The following is a 14,606-nucleotide window of genomic DNA, read 5'->3' as shown; positions in this document are numbered from 1 at the left end:
CCTCAAGTTGAGGCAGAATAGTCATCCAATCTCACGTGATCAAAATTAATTTGACAAGGTAGAACAAACTACAGGGATGTAAAACCAAAGCCCTAACTAATAAGCATTTGTGTTAACTGGGAGTGACCTCTGGGTAATGCATATTCTCCAAGAATCTACAGGGATTGATAACAACCATGGCAGGCAGCTGGGTCTGTTCCAGGACCAGATCCCAGTCCTCCTCTCCTCTTTTGAGACCTGAATACAGGACAGTAATGTGAACTAGTTATCTGACAATTATCTGACAATGTACATTTAACATCAATTTCTGTCTGCATTCCTGATCTTGAGCAACTGCTGTTACTCCTCAAATTCCATAAGTGACTAGCATATGTAATGACTTATAATGTGATTAACTGGTATTACAAAAAACAACTACTTTTGCTGAGGTAAAATGTGATTTCAGTTAATAATAATGATTAAGAACTGTATTTATGTGCCAATTATCCTAAAATCAAAATGAATGTGATCTACCTCTTTGGCGTAAGACTGTATCACTCCAGCTGCTTCTATTTTCCTTTTGCATCTCTGTTTAACAGTTATACTATTATTATCCAAATCTTGCATAAGCTTAAAGAAAGCCAATTCATTGAACAACACTTCAGATATCTCTACAAGAAGATCTTCTCCACAGTCTTTCAGTTTTCTGCCAGCAAATTTTGCCAGTGAATCCTATTTAAACATAAACCAAGTAATTTAAAGAGAGTGAACTTCAATTACTTTTAAGTACTGAAAAACTTAAAACTAATGTTTATGATTACTAAGGAAAGATAGGTTAGTATTAGTAAAGAATACTGCTATATTACTAAGTAGGAATGTTGTTAGTCCTGCTTAAAGAGTATATACAAGGGAAGGACATACATGGTCATCTATATTTAGTCACTATTTGATGTAACTGCTGGGCACAAATGTATTCAGACAGGGATTTCTGATACCAGAAAGCTCCCTGACAGTACAGGAGATACTATTTATTGCTGTAGTATATGTGTAAGTGCTATAAAAGGAAAAGACAAAATCTTCCACCTCTAAATGTACCATTAGTATACTTTTAAAGATTCCTTCTTTACTTAAGCCAACCATTCTAATTTAAATTTTTCTTCAAAAGTAAACTTAAGTTCTATTCAAGTTGATATACAGGATCATGTAAAAGAAAACAGGATTTCAAGACCCTCTACATTTATATTATATCAAGGAGGAAATTAAGCCCTGGCAACTTGAACGTTGGTGATTTCTCCTTAGACAATACATTAACTCTCTTCCTCATTGTTCTTGTTCTGTAAATGACTAGGAGACATCAGAGACCAGACCTCCTGCCTTCTAACCACTGATCTTTGTTACCGATTAACTGCCTCCTTTACTATGCATTAAGCCTTATATAGAAAGATGATGAAATTCTGTTAAGCTTCCCTAAACTCTCTCCAGATAAATTAGCAGTCCCCAACCTTTCTGGCACCAGGACCTGGTTTCACGGAAGACAATGTTTCCCTCAAACATAGGTTGGGGGAAGGTTTCAGAATGATTCAAGCACATTACATTGATTATGCCCTTTATTACACTGTAACATATAGTGAAATAACTATACAACTCACCATAATGTAGAATCAGTGGGAGCCCTGAGCTTATTTTCCTGCAACTAGATGATCTCATTTGGGGGTGATGGGAGACAGTGACAGGTCAGGAATTAGATTCTCATAAGGAGCATGTAACCTAGATCCCTCACACGTGCAGTTCACAGAAGGGTTCACTCTCCTATGAGAATCTAATATGCTGCTGCTGATCTTACAGGAGGTGGAGCTCAGGCAGTAATGAGAGCCATGAGGAGCAACTGTAAATACAGACGAAGCTTTGCTCACTCGCCTGCTGCTCACCAGCCTGGGGGTTGGGGACCCCTGATATAATGATCCCAAACTGCTGATGTCTATTCTTTGGAATCTGTGCTTCCCAGGCAGCTATCCCTCACACATTGCGCTTGAATCAACTCTCTTTAAGTAGATTCTGACCCTTTTGATTATTTTAGGTTGAGAATCTTCAAATAAGTATACTCTAAACATTTTTAGTAAAACCACTCCTCTTTTTCTTTCTAAAAATATGGACTACACTATTTAGCAAACAGGCAAACAACTATGATGTTCAATGCCTAACCCTCTCTCCCACCAAAAGACTATCTTATCTAGTACAATTATGGTAAAAACGTACATATGCTGGGTGCTCTGTGGGAAAAAAAATCCTGAACGGGTTTCAGAAGGAAAAATGTAGAAGACGGTAATTTAAGCTCTAGCTCATAAAAATTTTTCAACACTCTGGGCAATATTTAATATAAATTTACTTTTATTCTTCATGTATGTCCTCTTGTGGAAAAATCAAGAATGGGATAAAAGAAAAGCAGTCAAACCTCAGACTGAGAAAAAAAGTCTTATTTCCAAATTAATGCTTTGGGATCTACCCACAATTATCATAGAAGGCAAAACTGAGGAAGGGCTACATGGATCTTAATAAAAAATATTTAAATGATTATTTATCTTTTAGTGTTATTCTAAAATGGAGGTTCCTACAATGCACAACACCACTGATGTCTTATAGTCCTTATAAATTATCTATTAGTACTAATTACTAATTAGTACTAATGGGGCCAGGACAATTTATACTTTAGTCTTAATACTAACAAAATGGAAAATTACAGCGATATAAATTTGCATCAAGCCCAAGGAAAAAGTTAATACCGATTATCTAAAACCAGTTTAAACAAAGAAATAAGAAACAAGGCAAAGTTTCATTAGAAAATTTTGTAATAAAGACGAAAAGAAAAATGTGTCACCTAATGTAGAGTAAAAATACGTATCACTGAACTGTCTCAATGGGAAAATACTCGGGTAAACATAAAGATGTTTGTCATAAGGAATAAACAAGGTAATTTTATTAACACTAACATGGGATTTCTCAACCTTGGCCCTACTGACATTTAGGACCAGATAATACTTTGTTGTGGGGGACTGTCCCATGTACTGTCAAATGTTTATCAAGATTCTTCCTGGTCTCCACCCATTAGTTGCCAGTACCTGGCCTCCTCTCAGCCCTCCCTACCTTCTTCACACCACTTGCTCTGATAAACAAAATGTCTGCAGACACTGCTAAATGTCTCCCAGTAGGCAAATTCTCCCCCAGTTACTGACTTACTATAATTTAAGCGTACTGATACAGCCTAAAAAGTCTCTACAACCAGCTGGTCTCTGGCTTCCGAAATTTCCCAGATTAGTCAAATTACTTTACCAATTATTTTAGAAACAGTCACAGAATACTTTCTAAACATTTCAAACTAAAAACGTTTTCATTGAGAAGATAAACCAAACCAATAAAAGCTTGTAAGAGATATGCCTTAGACATGACCAAATTAAATGAAGATACTAACAGGGCCTAATAATACAATATTATTTTAACCAAGTGACAACCTAAAAAGTATTAAAACATCATCCCAAATGGATGCTAGATTGGATGTCCACCTGAATAAATTGTACAATGCAAGAAAAGGCCTCACTGTGCCCCCGCCCCCCACAAAAACCTTACCACATAGTACATATTGGTAAATCATACAAGTATAAACTCTTACCTGTAATATACTTCCAAGTTGTTTATGAAAGAACTTTACAAACTCTTTGCTCTCATCATTTTGCTGGGTAAGGGTCAAAACCATGCGCCTTACTGAAGTTAAAAGTTGCGAGGAGCATACTTCATCCATGTGCTCCTGAGAAAAATCCTAGTTGGTTAGAATATAAACTTACCTATTGTTTAAAAAAAGAAAATCAATCCACATAATATAAAATGTTAATTTTTAATTTTCTTGCACAGATGCTCCTCAATTTTCAGATACCCGTTTAGAAATATTCATAAGAAAAGCCAAACTCCTACTTTATTCATACACATTGAGAGGTTTGGCAATTTTGACCCATGAAAGCAGATGATAAGCCAGTAAAAGAACTGGCTGATCCAGTACTTTTCACCACTTCCTTTCTGTACCTTTCTATACCTTAAGGAGAACTATTCATGCTACAGCTTCCATTTTGCCAATCTTTCTGTTTTCAGTTAATTTCAAATACTCTTACAAGCATACTCACCTTCTACCCAATTCCCTATTATTTTCTAACTCAGGGTTTCTCAACCTTCGCATTATTGACATCCTGTGCATTGCAGGATATTTAGCATCATCCTGGCCTCTACCCACTAGATGCCAGTAACACCTCCTCCCTACACCACCTCAACAACTAAAAGTATCTTTCGACATTCTGGAATGTCTTGAGGGTTAACATCACCCCCTTGCTACTTTCTTAACAAATCGCTTCAGTCAAGCGTCTCTTCTTAAACTTTCTTAAGAAACAGGTGTGAGCTACAAAATAATATGAATCACGGTTAAGTTTCTGAGGTCAACCCCATAAATCATCCATATCAAGTAATCTCAAGGTTCTAATCCTTCTTCTTCTTGTAAATCCATTTAAGCAAATCCTATAATCTTTTTCAGTTCAGTTTTCTCCCCACCCCATAAAATTTACAAAATAAGGGAGCCAAACTAGATGATGTTCAAGGTCCCTTCTCAGACTTAAGCTCATTTAAAATAATGTATGTGTCAAGACAGGTGACTAAAAAAAAAACAAACTCTACCTGTCTTCAGAGAGTCAAATACTAATGCAGGAGTCAGATATGTACATAAATAATCACAATAAGCTCTGTGCTGTCTGGTAGATAACACTTTTTTAACTGCAGGGATTCTCATTTATCACAAAATACAGTGGCTCACAGAAGACATTACTTACTGAACAATTAAAAAAAAATATATATATATATATTTTGAGACGGAGTCTTGCTCTGTCGCCCAGGCTGGAGTGCAGTGGCGCGATCTCGGCTCACTGCAAGCCGCCTCCCGGGTTCACGCCATTCTCCTGCCTCAGCCTCCTGAATAGCTGGGACTACAGGCACCCGCCACCTCGCCCGGCTAGTTTTTTCGTATTTTTTATTAGAGACGGGGTTTCACTGTGTTTGCCAGGATGGTCTCGATCTCCTGACCTCGTGATCCGGTCGTCTCGGCCTCCCAAAGTGCTGGGATTACAGGCTTGAGCCACCGCGCCCGGCCATAAATATTTTTTAAAAGCACCCACCAGGTGCTCTAAGGAGCTATAGGAGCATATTGGAGACAACAACAAATATTTTTGAAGAAATATTTCAGTCAGGCAGAAAAGAGTTAAAGTATTTTACATCTTGGATAGATAAGACAACTTGTACAAACGGCTAATATGTGAAAAAGTAAAAGTAGATACGGGAAATGCTGAATAATGTGAAGTGAATGTACCTAGATGGAGAGTAGCTAGGATGGGAAAGCACACCAGATCCAGCGGTGAAGCCGCTTGAAGACTAAGGAGTTTGGGTAGGATATGGCTTAGTAAAAATGCACTTCATGCCTACTTCATGCCTATTAAGACAGGTAGTCTAAGCAAAAGGTAAGAACATGAATTTAGGTTATGCTACTGGAAAGAAGAAAGTGAAGTGAAACTGATGACCCAAAGGAGAAGAACACATTTTTGACTCACTAGTAATGGCATAAAGAGAGTCAAGAAGTCTAACTCAGGTGACTGGGTATAATGCTGCCTGGGCATAATTAACAAAAAAAGTTCTACAGTCCTACAAAAAAACTCAAGATTTGAAGTGAAATGAGACATCATAAATAGTTAAAATCAGATTATTAGTTCTACTCTGTTTACTTGCCTCAGAAACTTTTTGAAATGCTAAATTATTTATTATTTCATTTCCTCATGAAACGAAATCACTTAAATCAGGGCTATACAGGTAAAGTGAGGAGGAACAATTTAGATTTTAAACAAGGTAACAAGATAAGTCTTGTGTTTTAGGTAACTCTAGAAATGCCAGTAGCGCTTAAAAGGTCAAGTGGAAAACCTATTAAAGAGTGTCACTAGCCAATTTAGCCAGCTAAAATACCATTAATTTCCTAACATCTTAGACATTTAAGAAAAATCACTTTAAAAAAAATGTAATGCTTTTAAATTCAAGACTTTTTAAACATTTCAGAAAATCAAGGTGATTTCTATTTTGCTCAAGTATTAAATATTTTATTATATGACAGTTTCTGAGCAGATAATATGTAACTTACATAATTTTTCCATCAAATCAGACACAAAATAGTAAAAACAATCAATTTCCTAATTGAAGGCTACACTCCCTAAGCATAAAGATAAATCATTCAGTTTTTTTTAACCCTTATAAAATAACTGTATATATCAAATACATATTACTACAATTATACCTAATTTAGTTTTTAAAAGACATGTTTACAAGTATTTATTGTACTATTAATGCTAAAATTTTGGCCTAAGATGAAAGCAAGCAACAACCGAGAAAATTTAAATCAATTCACTTGAGGCAATGGTTTCAAACTCTGAGATAAAAATCTATTTTAAAAATCTACATTCTTAAAATGTATAAGTATATTCTTTTATGGAAGGTAAATATATACATAGATTTATAAGTAACAGGAAATAAATTCACAGAACAGTTGGTAAAACTGATATATTTATGCCTTATCCCTCAAATTCTTTTTATCCAGTATCTTAAGTACTTCTTGGCTGTAGGTACTATGAGATACTATTCTAGGGAGGAGATACAAGTAATTATGATCCTTTGTCATAAGCGCTATAATGAAGGCATGAACCCAGTATCTCAGGTAGAGTGAAGAGAGGAAGGAATTCTGCCTGTAAACACATGCAACAACATTTGCACTGGCTCCTGAAAAACAGGAGAAACTGACAGAGGAAGAGGAGAAGGTCATTCTCCGTAAAAGACGCAATGTGGGTGATGTGCCTTTTTCAATCATGTCAAGTAGGACACAAGGTTTAAGAGACCAGACCATGCTGTAAAAGGTTTTGTGAGTGATACTGAACCTGGTCTTTATCCTATGGGTCAGCTGTTTTCACACTTACAGAGTCTAAAGAGCTCAACTACAGTTGAGGGTTGAAGAGTCCAGTCATTTATTAATTCATTAATGTTTACTGAGTGTCTACGATGTGCAGTTATTATTTTCGGACAGTGACCAAAAGAGATCAACATCTCAGACGTCATGGATCTTGTATTTTAGTATGGAGAGGCAGATAAATATTACATAGGTGAAAGGTGGCATGCAAGCATTATGAAGGTAAAGGAAAGCAGGTAAAGGATAAGGGAGAGGTTTACTCAGCAACAGTTAACATTTGACCAAACACTTGAGGAGTTCAAGAGAACAAGCCATGCAGGTAGGTATCTGAAGGAAGAGCATTCCAGGTAGAGGTATTAGCAAGTGCCAAGGCCTTAGAAGTGCTAACAACTCTACTAGGAGGGTTGAAAGGTTAGAAGCAGCAGCAAAAGGACAGTAAGGCCATTTAGGAACTATTGCAATTGCCCAGAACAAGGCTAAGTGTTTCTGTTTTTAGATGGAATAATCTGGACACTATCAGCTGACTTTTTCCTCTGTTGTAAAGTCAGATACTCTGCTGTATCTTCAGAGAAAGCAGTTTGTACATGTGCTTTCTCAAAGATCTCTCTTCTCTCAAAACATTTCAAAAAAAGCAATTACTTCTGCTGAGGGAAGAAATATAAGCACACTGAAAGCAATTCTCTGTGGTACATGTCTTACCAAGAGAAGTATGAGTACGTTATACGAAACTAGCCCAGTGACAATGTATTTTGTAGTTTACCATATCTGGATGAAAAGATAACAATTACTTTTCACTTCTAATTGTTAAAATTTCCATTTTAAATTAGAATGTAATGAGTGCCATCTCAGAAGTCCTGTCTTCCTATTCCATTTGTTGCACGTCTCCATCTGCCCTGATCAATGTTATTAAATAAAATTAACAGTACTGCTTACCAGTCTGACACTTTCAATGTTGATGGAAATATAAACTGGTTAGTTTCTCTGAAGGACAATTTAGCATGTCTCAAAAGCTTTAAAAATGTTTATGACCTTTGAACTAAAAATTTTGTGTCTAAAAATTGTTTCTAAAGAAACAAAAGTAAACAGATTGTCCTCAATCATTGAAGAAGTGTTTATAATAGTGGAAAAGAAACCAGAATAAACACAAATATTTAACAATAGGGACTGAAAAATTAATTAATAGAAAATTGTATTCTATGACTACTTGACCTCATAGCAGCCATCAACATAACTCCTTGCAGTCCTTCTTGGTCAACTCTGGCTCTGCTTTTGTACAACTTACAAATGCTGAATCACCTGGTCCCACATCCCAGTTGAAGGCCTCTGTCTATTCTCACATCAAATGACCTGGCTTTAGGCAGCAGCTACATGCTATGAACTACCTTATGTCTATCTCCAGCTGTGCCTGGAATTCGCTGAGTAACCAAATGACTACTTGACTGCTCTCTGGTTGTCTAAAAGTTCAATTTTAAAGTCCAAAATAAAACTCTCGGCTGGCACGGTGGCTCGAGCCTATAATCCCAGCACTTTGGGAGGCCCAGGCGGGTGCATCACTTGAGGTCACAAGTTCAAGGCCAGCATGGTCAACATAGGGAAACACCATCTCTACTAAAAATACAAAAATAAGCCAGGCATGGTGGCACGCACCTGTAGTCCCAGCTACTTGGGAGGCTGAGGCAGGAGAATCACTTAAACCAAGGAGGCAGAGGTTACAGTAAGCCGAGGTCGCGCCACTGCATTCCAGCCTGGGTAACAGAGTGACCCTCTGTTTCAAACCACCGCCCCCCCCCACCAAAAAAGAACTCTTCATCTCCCCCTTCTCCCAAGCCTTCTTCATTTCAGTAAATCGTATTTCCTCCCAGCCAGTTTTCTCTATCTCCCGACACTCTAACCATTAGTAGGACCTACTGATTTCCTAACTATATCCCAATTATGTATTTCTTTACACCACCCGAATCTAAGCCGTTATCATTTCTCTTCTGGTCTCACTGCGCTCCTGACCCCCTTATAATCAATTTTCTAAAAACAAAGCAGACTTAGTTTCTCTCCTGCTTAAAACCTTCTAGGAGTTTCCCTTCAAACTTTGAGCAAAGTCCAAACTTCTAATCATGGCCTGTAATACTTTACACAATTAGCCCTCGCCTCCCTTTCAACTTAGTCTCATACAAATATCCTCCAACCATATAGGCTTTCCCTCTACTTCCTTCAACATGTGAAGCTAATTCCTACCTTAAGGCCATTGCACTCTGTCTGGAATGATCCTGGTTTACACTGGCTCCTTAGTCATGTCTCTGCTTAAATGTTCCCTTATTAGAAGCTTTCCCTGATCACCCAATATAAAACAGACACCATCATATTGTCAAATTTTAATTATGTGCATGGCCCGTATCATTACCTGATATACAGTTACTTAAATGTCTTATATTTACTTATGTTACTTCAGTCTATATTCCTACTCTAGCATGCAAGCTCCATGAGAGCAAAGGCCTTGTTCACTGCTAGGTCTGCCAAACCTGGCATTAAGTAGGCATTTTATAAATATTTTGGAATGAATGTTGTGGAACCATTAAAAAAAAAAAAAAGACAGGGGCGGAGCAAGATGGCAGAACAGAAGCCTCTACCAATCATCTTCCCCTTCTGGAACACCAAATTTTAACTACTACACACCAAAAAAAGCACCATAATAAGAATAAAAACAGGTGAGTAATGATGGTACTTGCTTTTAACGTCGTATTGCTGAAAGGGGCACTAAAGAGGGTAGGAAAGACTGTCTTGAATTGCTGACGCCACCCTTCCTCCAACCCCAGGCAGCACTGACTGCAGCAGTGCAAGTGACTCCTTCTGCTTCAGGAGACGAGAGCAAGGAATAAAAAGGACTTTGTGTTGCATCTTGCATACCAGGTCAGCTCCAGCTACAGCAGGACACAGGCAGAGTCGTGAGGTCCCCATTCCAGGCCCTAGCTCCAAGATGACATTTTTAGACACACTCTGGCCCAAAAGGAAATCCACTGCCTTAAAGGGAAGGACCCAGTCCTGGAAGGCTTAATCTTGGCTTAATCTTAACCTGCTGACTCAAGAGGCTTTGGACCTTGAATAACTGACAGTGACACCCATGTAGTATGCCACGGGCCTTGGGTGAGACTCAGAGATGTTCTGGCTTCAGGTGAGGCCCAACGTATACTGAGCTGTGGTGGCTATGGTGAAAGATTCCTTCTGCTTGAGAAAAGGAGAGGAAAAAGGGGACTTTGTCTGGCACCTGAGGTACCAGTGCGATCACACTGGGGTAGAGCACTAAGCAGGCTCTTGGGATGCACAATTCAAGAACTTGGCACCTGCCCTGGGCCAGAGGAGAGCCCACTGCCCTGAAGGGTGAGTCCCAGGCCTGGCAGCATTCACCACAAGCTGACTAAAAAGCCCTTGGGCTTTAAATGAATGTTAGCAGAACTCATGGGCCGGTGGTGGTGGTGGAAGCCACCAGGAGAGGCTCTGCTGCCTATGGAAAGCAGAGGTAAGAGTGGGAAGGACTTTGTCTTGTGGCTTTAAGGCCAGTTTAGCCACAGAAGGACAGAATACCAGGTAGATGTCTAAGCTCAAGGACGGAATCTGTGGACCCAATAGGGACCTGGGGGAACTCACTGCCCTGAAGGGAAAGACACAAACCTGGCTGGCTTCCCCACCCGCTAATGGTAGGAGCCCTAGGGCCTTGAGCGAATTTAGGCGGTAGCCAGGTAGCGGTTACAGAGGGTCTTGGGCAAGCCCCAGTGCTGTGCTGTGCTGGCTTTAGGTATGACCCAGCATAGTCCCAGGGGTAGTCACCATACAGGTGCCTCCATCACCCCATCTCCAGCTCCAGGCATTTCATAACAGAGATTCCATTTATTTGAGAAAAAATAAAGGAAGAGAACAAAAGTTTCCGCCTGGTAATTCAGAGAATTATTCTGGATCTTATCCAAAATCACCAAAGTGGTACACCTCTACGAGTCTGCAAAAACCACAGTGTTTTTGGGCTTGGGACCCAAGTCCCTTTGAATACCTGGAAAGCTTTCCCAAGAAAAATGGCACAAACAAGCCCAAACTGTGAGGCCTACAAAAAATATCTAACTCTCAATGCCCAGACACCGACAAACATCCACAAGCATCAAGGTCATACAGAAAATCATGACCTCAACAAAGGGACCAAATAAGGCACTAGTGGCCAATCCAGGAGAAACAGAGAGATGTGACCTTTCAGACAGAGAATTCAAAATAGCTGTTTTGAGGAAACTCAAAGAAATTCAAGATAGGAAGGGAATTCAGATTTTTTTTTTTTTCAGACGGAGCCTTGCTCTGTCACCCAGGCTAGAGTGCAGTGGCACAAGCTTGGCTCGCTGCAACCTCCACCTCCCGGGTTCAAGCGATTCTCCTGCCTCAGCCTCCCGAGTAGCCATCATTATAGGTGCGTACCACCATGTCCAGCTATTTTTTTTTTTGTATGTTGTGGTAGACGCGCGGTTTCACTGTGTTGACCAGGCTGCTCTCAAATTCCTGACCTCAAGTGATCACCCGCCTCGGCCTCCCAAAGTGCTGGGATCACAGGTGTAAGCCATAGCACCTGGCTGGGAATTCAGAATTCTGTATTCATAGATAAATTTAACAAACAGATTGAAATAATTTAAAAGAATCAAGCAGAAATTCTAGAGCTGAAAAACGCAACTGACATACTAAAGAATGCATCAATCTCTTAATAGAATTGATCAAGCTAAATAATTAGCTTGAAGATAGGCTCTTTGAAAACACAATTTGAGGAGACAAAAGAAAAAAAATAAAAAACAATAAAGCACACCTACAGGATCTGGAAAATAACCTCTATAGGACAAATCTAAGTTATTGGCCTTAAAGAGGGGGTAGAGAGAGATAGGTAGAAAGATTAACAACATTCAAGTACAAGAAGGTTACAGAAAACCAAGATAGTTTAATTCAAACAAGACTATCTCATGGCATTTAATAATCAAACTCGCAAACATGAAGGATAAAGGTCCCTAAAAGCGGCAAGAGAAAAGAAACAACATATAATAGAGTTCCAATATATCTGACAGTAGACTTGTCACTAGAATCCTTACAGGTCAGGAGACAGTGTCATGACATATTTCCAGTGGTGAAGGAAGAAAACTTTTACCCTAGAATAGTACATCCAGAAAAAATATCCTTCAAACATGAAGGAGAAATACCTTCCCAGACAAAAGCTGAGGGATTTCATCAACACCAGACTTGTCTGACAAGAAATACTAAATATTAAATACTTTCTTTCCGTCTAAAAGAAGACATTAATGAGCAGTAAGTTATCATGTGAAGGTACAAAACTCACCAGTAATAGAAAGTACACAGAATATTATAACACTGTAATTGTGGTGTGTAAACTACTCTTAAGTGGAAAGACAAAATGATGATCAATATAAAATCAAATACATATATATCAATATAAAATATATATTATCAATATAAAACCAATCAAAAATAGTACTACAACAACTTTTCAAGACATAGTGCAATAAGATATAAAGAGAAACAACAAAAAGTTAAAAAGCAGGGGAACAAAGTTAACATTTACATGAGTTTTCATTTTGTTAGCTTGTTTGTTTATGCAGTCAGTGTTATCAGTTTAAAATACTGGGTTACAAGACAGTATTTGCTATCCTCATGGTAACCTCAAATCCAAAAGAATATATGTAACAGACATGAAAACAATAATGCATGTTAAAAAACAAGAAAAGCATGAGCAAACCAAACCCAAAACAGAAGAAATAATAAAGATCAAAGCAGAAATAAATGAAATTGAAATAAAGAAAACACAAAAGAGCAACGAAACAAAAAGTTGGTATTTTAAAAGATACATAAAATTGGCAAACCATTAACCAGACTAAGAAATAAAAGATAAAAAACCCAAATAATATCAGAGATGAAAAGGGAGACATTACAACCAATACCTCGGAATTCAACAATACATTAAAAAGACGATCCATCATGACCAAGTGGGATTTATCCCAGGGATGCAAGGATGGTTCAACATAGGTAAATCAATCATTGTAATATATATTGTCAACAGAATGAAGGACAAAACCCATATGATCATTTTAACCAATGCTGAAAAACCATCTGATTCCTGATAAAAGCCCTCAAAAAACTGGGTATAGAAGAAACATACCTCAACATACTAGAATCCATATACAACAGACCCACAGCTAATATTATACAAAATGGGGAAAAACTAAAACCCATTCCTTTATGATCTGGAACACAATAGGGATGCCCACTTTCACCACTGTTATTCAACATAGTCCTGCAAGTCCTAGCTAGAGTAATCAGACAAGAGAAAGAAATAAAGGGAATCCAAATTGGAAAGGAAGAATCAAATTATCCTTGTTTGTTTATAATATATATAATCTTATACTTGGAAAAGCCTAAAGACTCCACAAGAATACTATTAGAACCGATCAACAAATTCAGTAAAGTTGCAGCATATAAAGCCAACACACAAAAATCAGCAGCATTTCCATATGCCAACAGTAATCTCATTTACAACAGACACAAATAAAATTAAATATCTAAGAATTAACCAAATAAGTGAAAGATCTCTACAATGAAAACTATAAAACACTGATGAAAAGAAATTTTAAAAGACACAAAAATGGAAAGATATTCCATGTTCATGGATTGGAAAATCAGTATTCTTAAAATGTCTGGGAATAGGAACAGCTCCAGCCTCCAGCTCCCAGCGTGAGCGACACAGAAGACAGGCGATTTCTGCATTTTCAACTGAGGTACCGGGTTCATCTCAATAGGGCATGTCGGACAGTTGGCCCTGGTCCATGGGTGCAGCCCCACCAGCGAGAGCTGAAGCAGGGTGAGGCATCGCCTCACCTGGGAAGCGCAAGGGGTAAGGGAATTCCTTTTCCTAACCAAAGGAAATTGAGACACACAACACCTGGAAAATCGGGTAACTCCCACCCGAATACCACGCCTTACCAAGGGTCTTAACAAACAGCGCACACCAGGAGATAATATCCCACACCTGGCCCAGAGGATCCCATGCCCACGGAGCCTCCCTCATTGCTAGCACAGCAATCTGAGATCTAACTGCAAGGCGGCAGTGAGGCTGAGGAGGGGCGCCCGCCATTGCTGAGGCCTAAGTACGTAAACAAAGCCACTGGGAAGCTCGAATTGGGTGGAGCCCACCGCAGCTCAAGGAGGCCGGCCTGCCTCTATAGACTCCTCCTCTGGGGACAGGGCATAGCTAAACAAAAAGCAGCAGAAACCTCGGCAGAGGTAAATGCCCCTGTCTGACAGCTTTTAAGACAGCAGTGGATATCCCAGCACAGAGGTTGAGATCTGAGAACAGACAGACTGCCTGCTCAAGTGGGTCCCTGACCCGAGTGGCCTAACTGGGAGACATGCCCCACTAGGTGCAGACCGACACCTCACACCTCACACGGCAGGGTACACCCCTGAGACGAAGATTCCAGAGCAACAATCAGACAGCAACACTCGCTGTTCAGCAATATTCTATCTTCTGCAGCCTCTGCTGCTGATGACACTCAGGCAAACAGGGTCTGGAGTGGACCTC

At 39.0% G+C, this 14,606-nt stretch overlaps 1 protein-coding gene across 47 annotated transcripts in view; it reads right to left on the bottom strand.

Annotated features, from left to right (window-relative positions):
* The window catches only part of PCM1 (pericentriolar material 1), a 109,048-nt gene that overhangs the window by 18,916 nt on the left and 75,526 nt on the right, over positions 1-14,606 (bottom strand). For 24 of the 47 annotated variants that reach the window (XR_013397105.1, XM_077943076.1, XM_077943088.1 and 21 more), the window contains 2 exons: positions 3,644-3,778; positions 514-711 (listed from right to left, as the gene is read on the bottom strand). Coding sequence is in view for 45 of the 47 variants with exons in the window: in XM_077943076.1 (XP_077799202.1) it covers positions 514-711; positions 3,644-3,778 (333 nt within the window). In the remaining 2 variants the exon portion in view is untranslated. Of the gene's footprint in view, positions 1-513; positions 712-3,643; positions 3,791-14,606 lie in introns of all 47 variants that reach the window. The other 23 variants (XR_013397104.1, XM_077943074.1, XM_077943057.1 and 20 more) reach the window with 1 other exon arrangement.

The sequence above is a fragment of the Macaca mulatta genome, chromosome 8 (genome assembly GCF_049350105.2).
Source record: "Macaca mulatta isolate MMU2019108-1 chromosome 8, T2T-MMU8v2.0, whole genome shotgun sequence".
In the NCBI taxonomy this organism is placed as follows: Eukaryota; Metazoa; Chordata; class Mammalia; order Primates; family Cercopithecidae; genus Macaca; species Macaca mulatta.
This window is presented reverse-complemented; position numbering and strand designations above follow the sequence as displayed.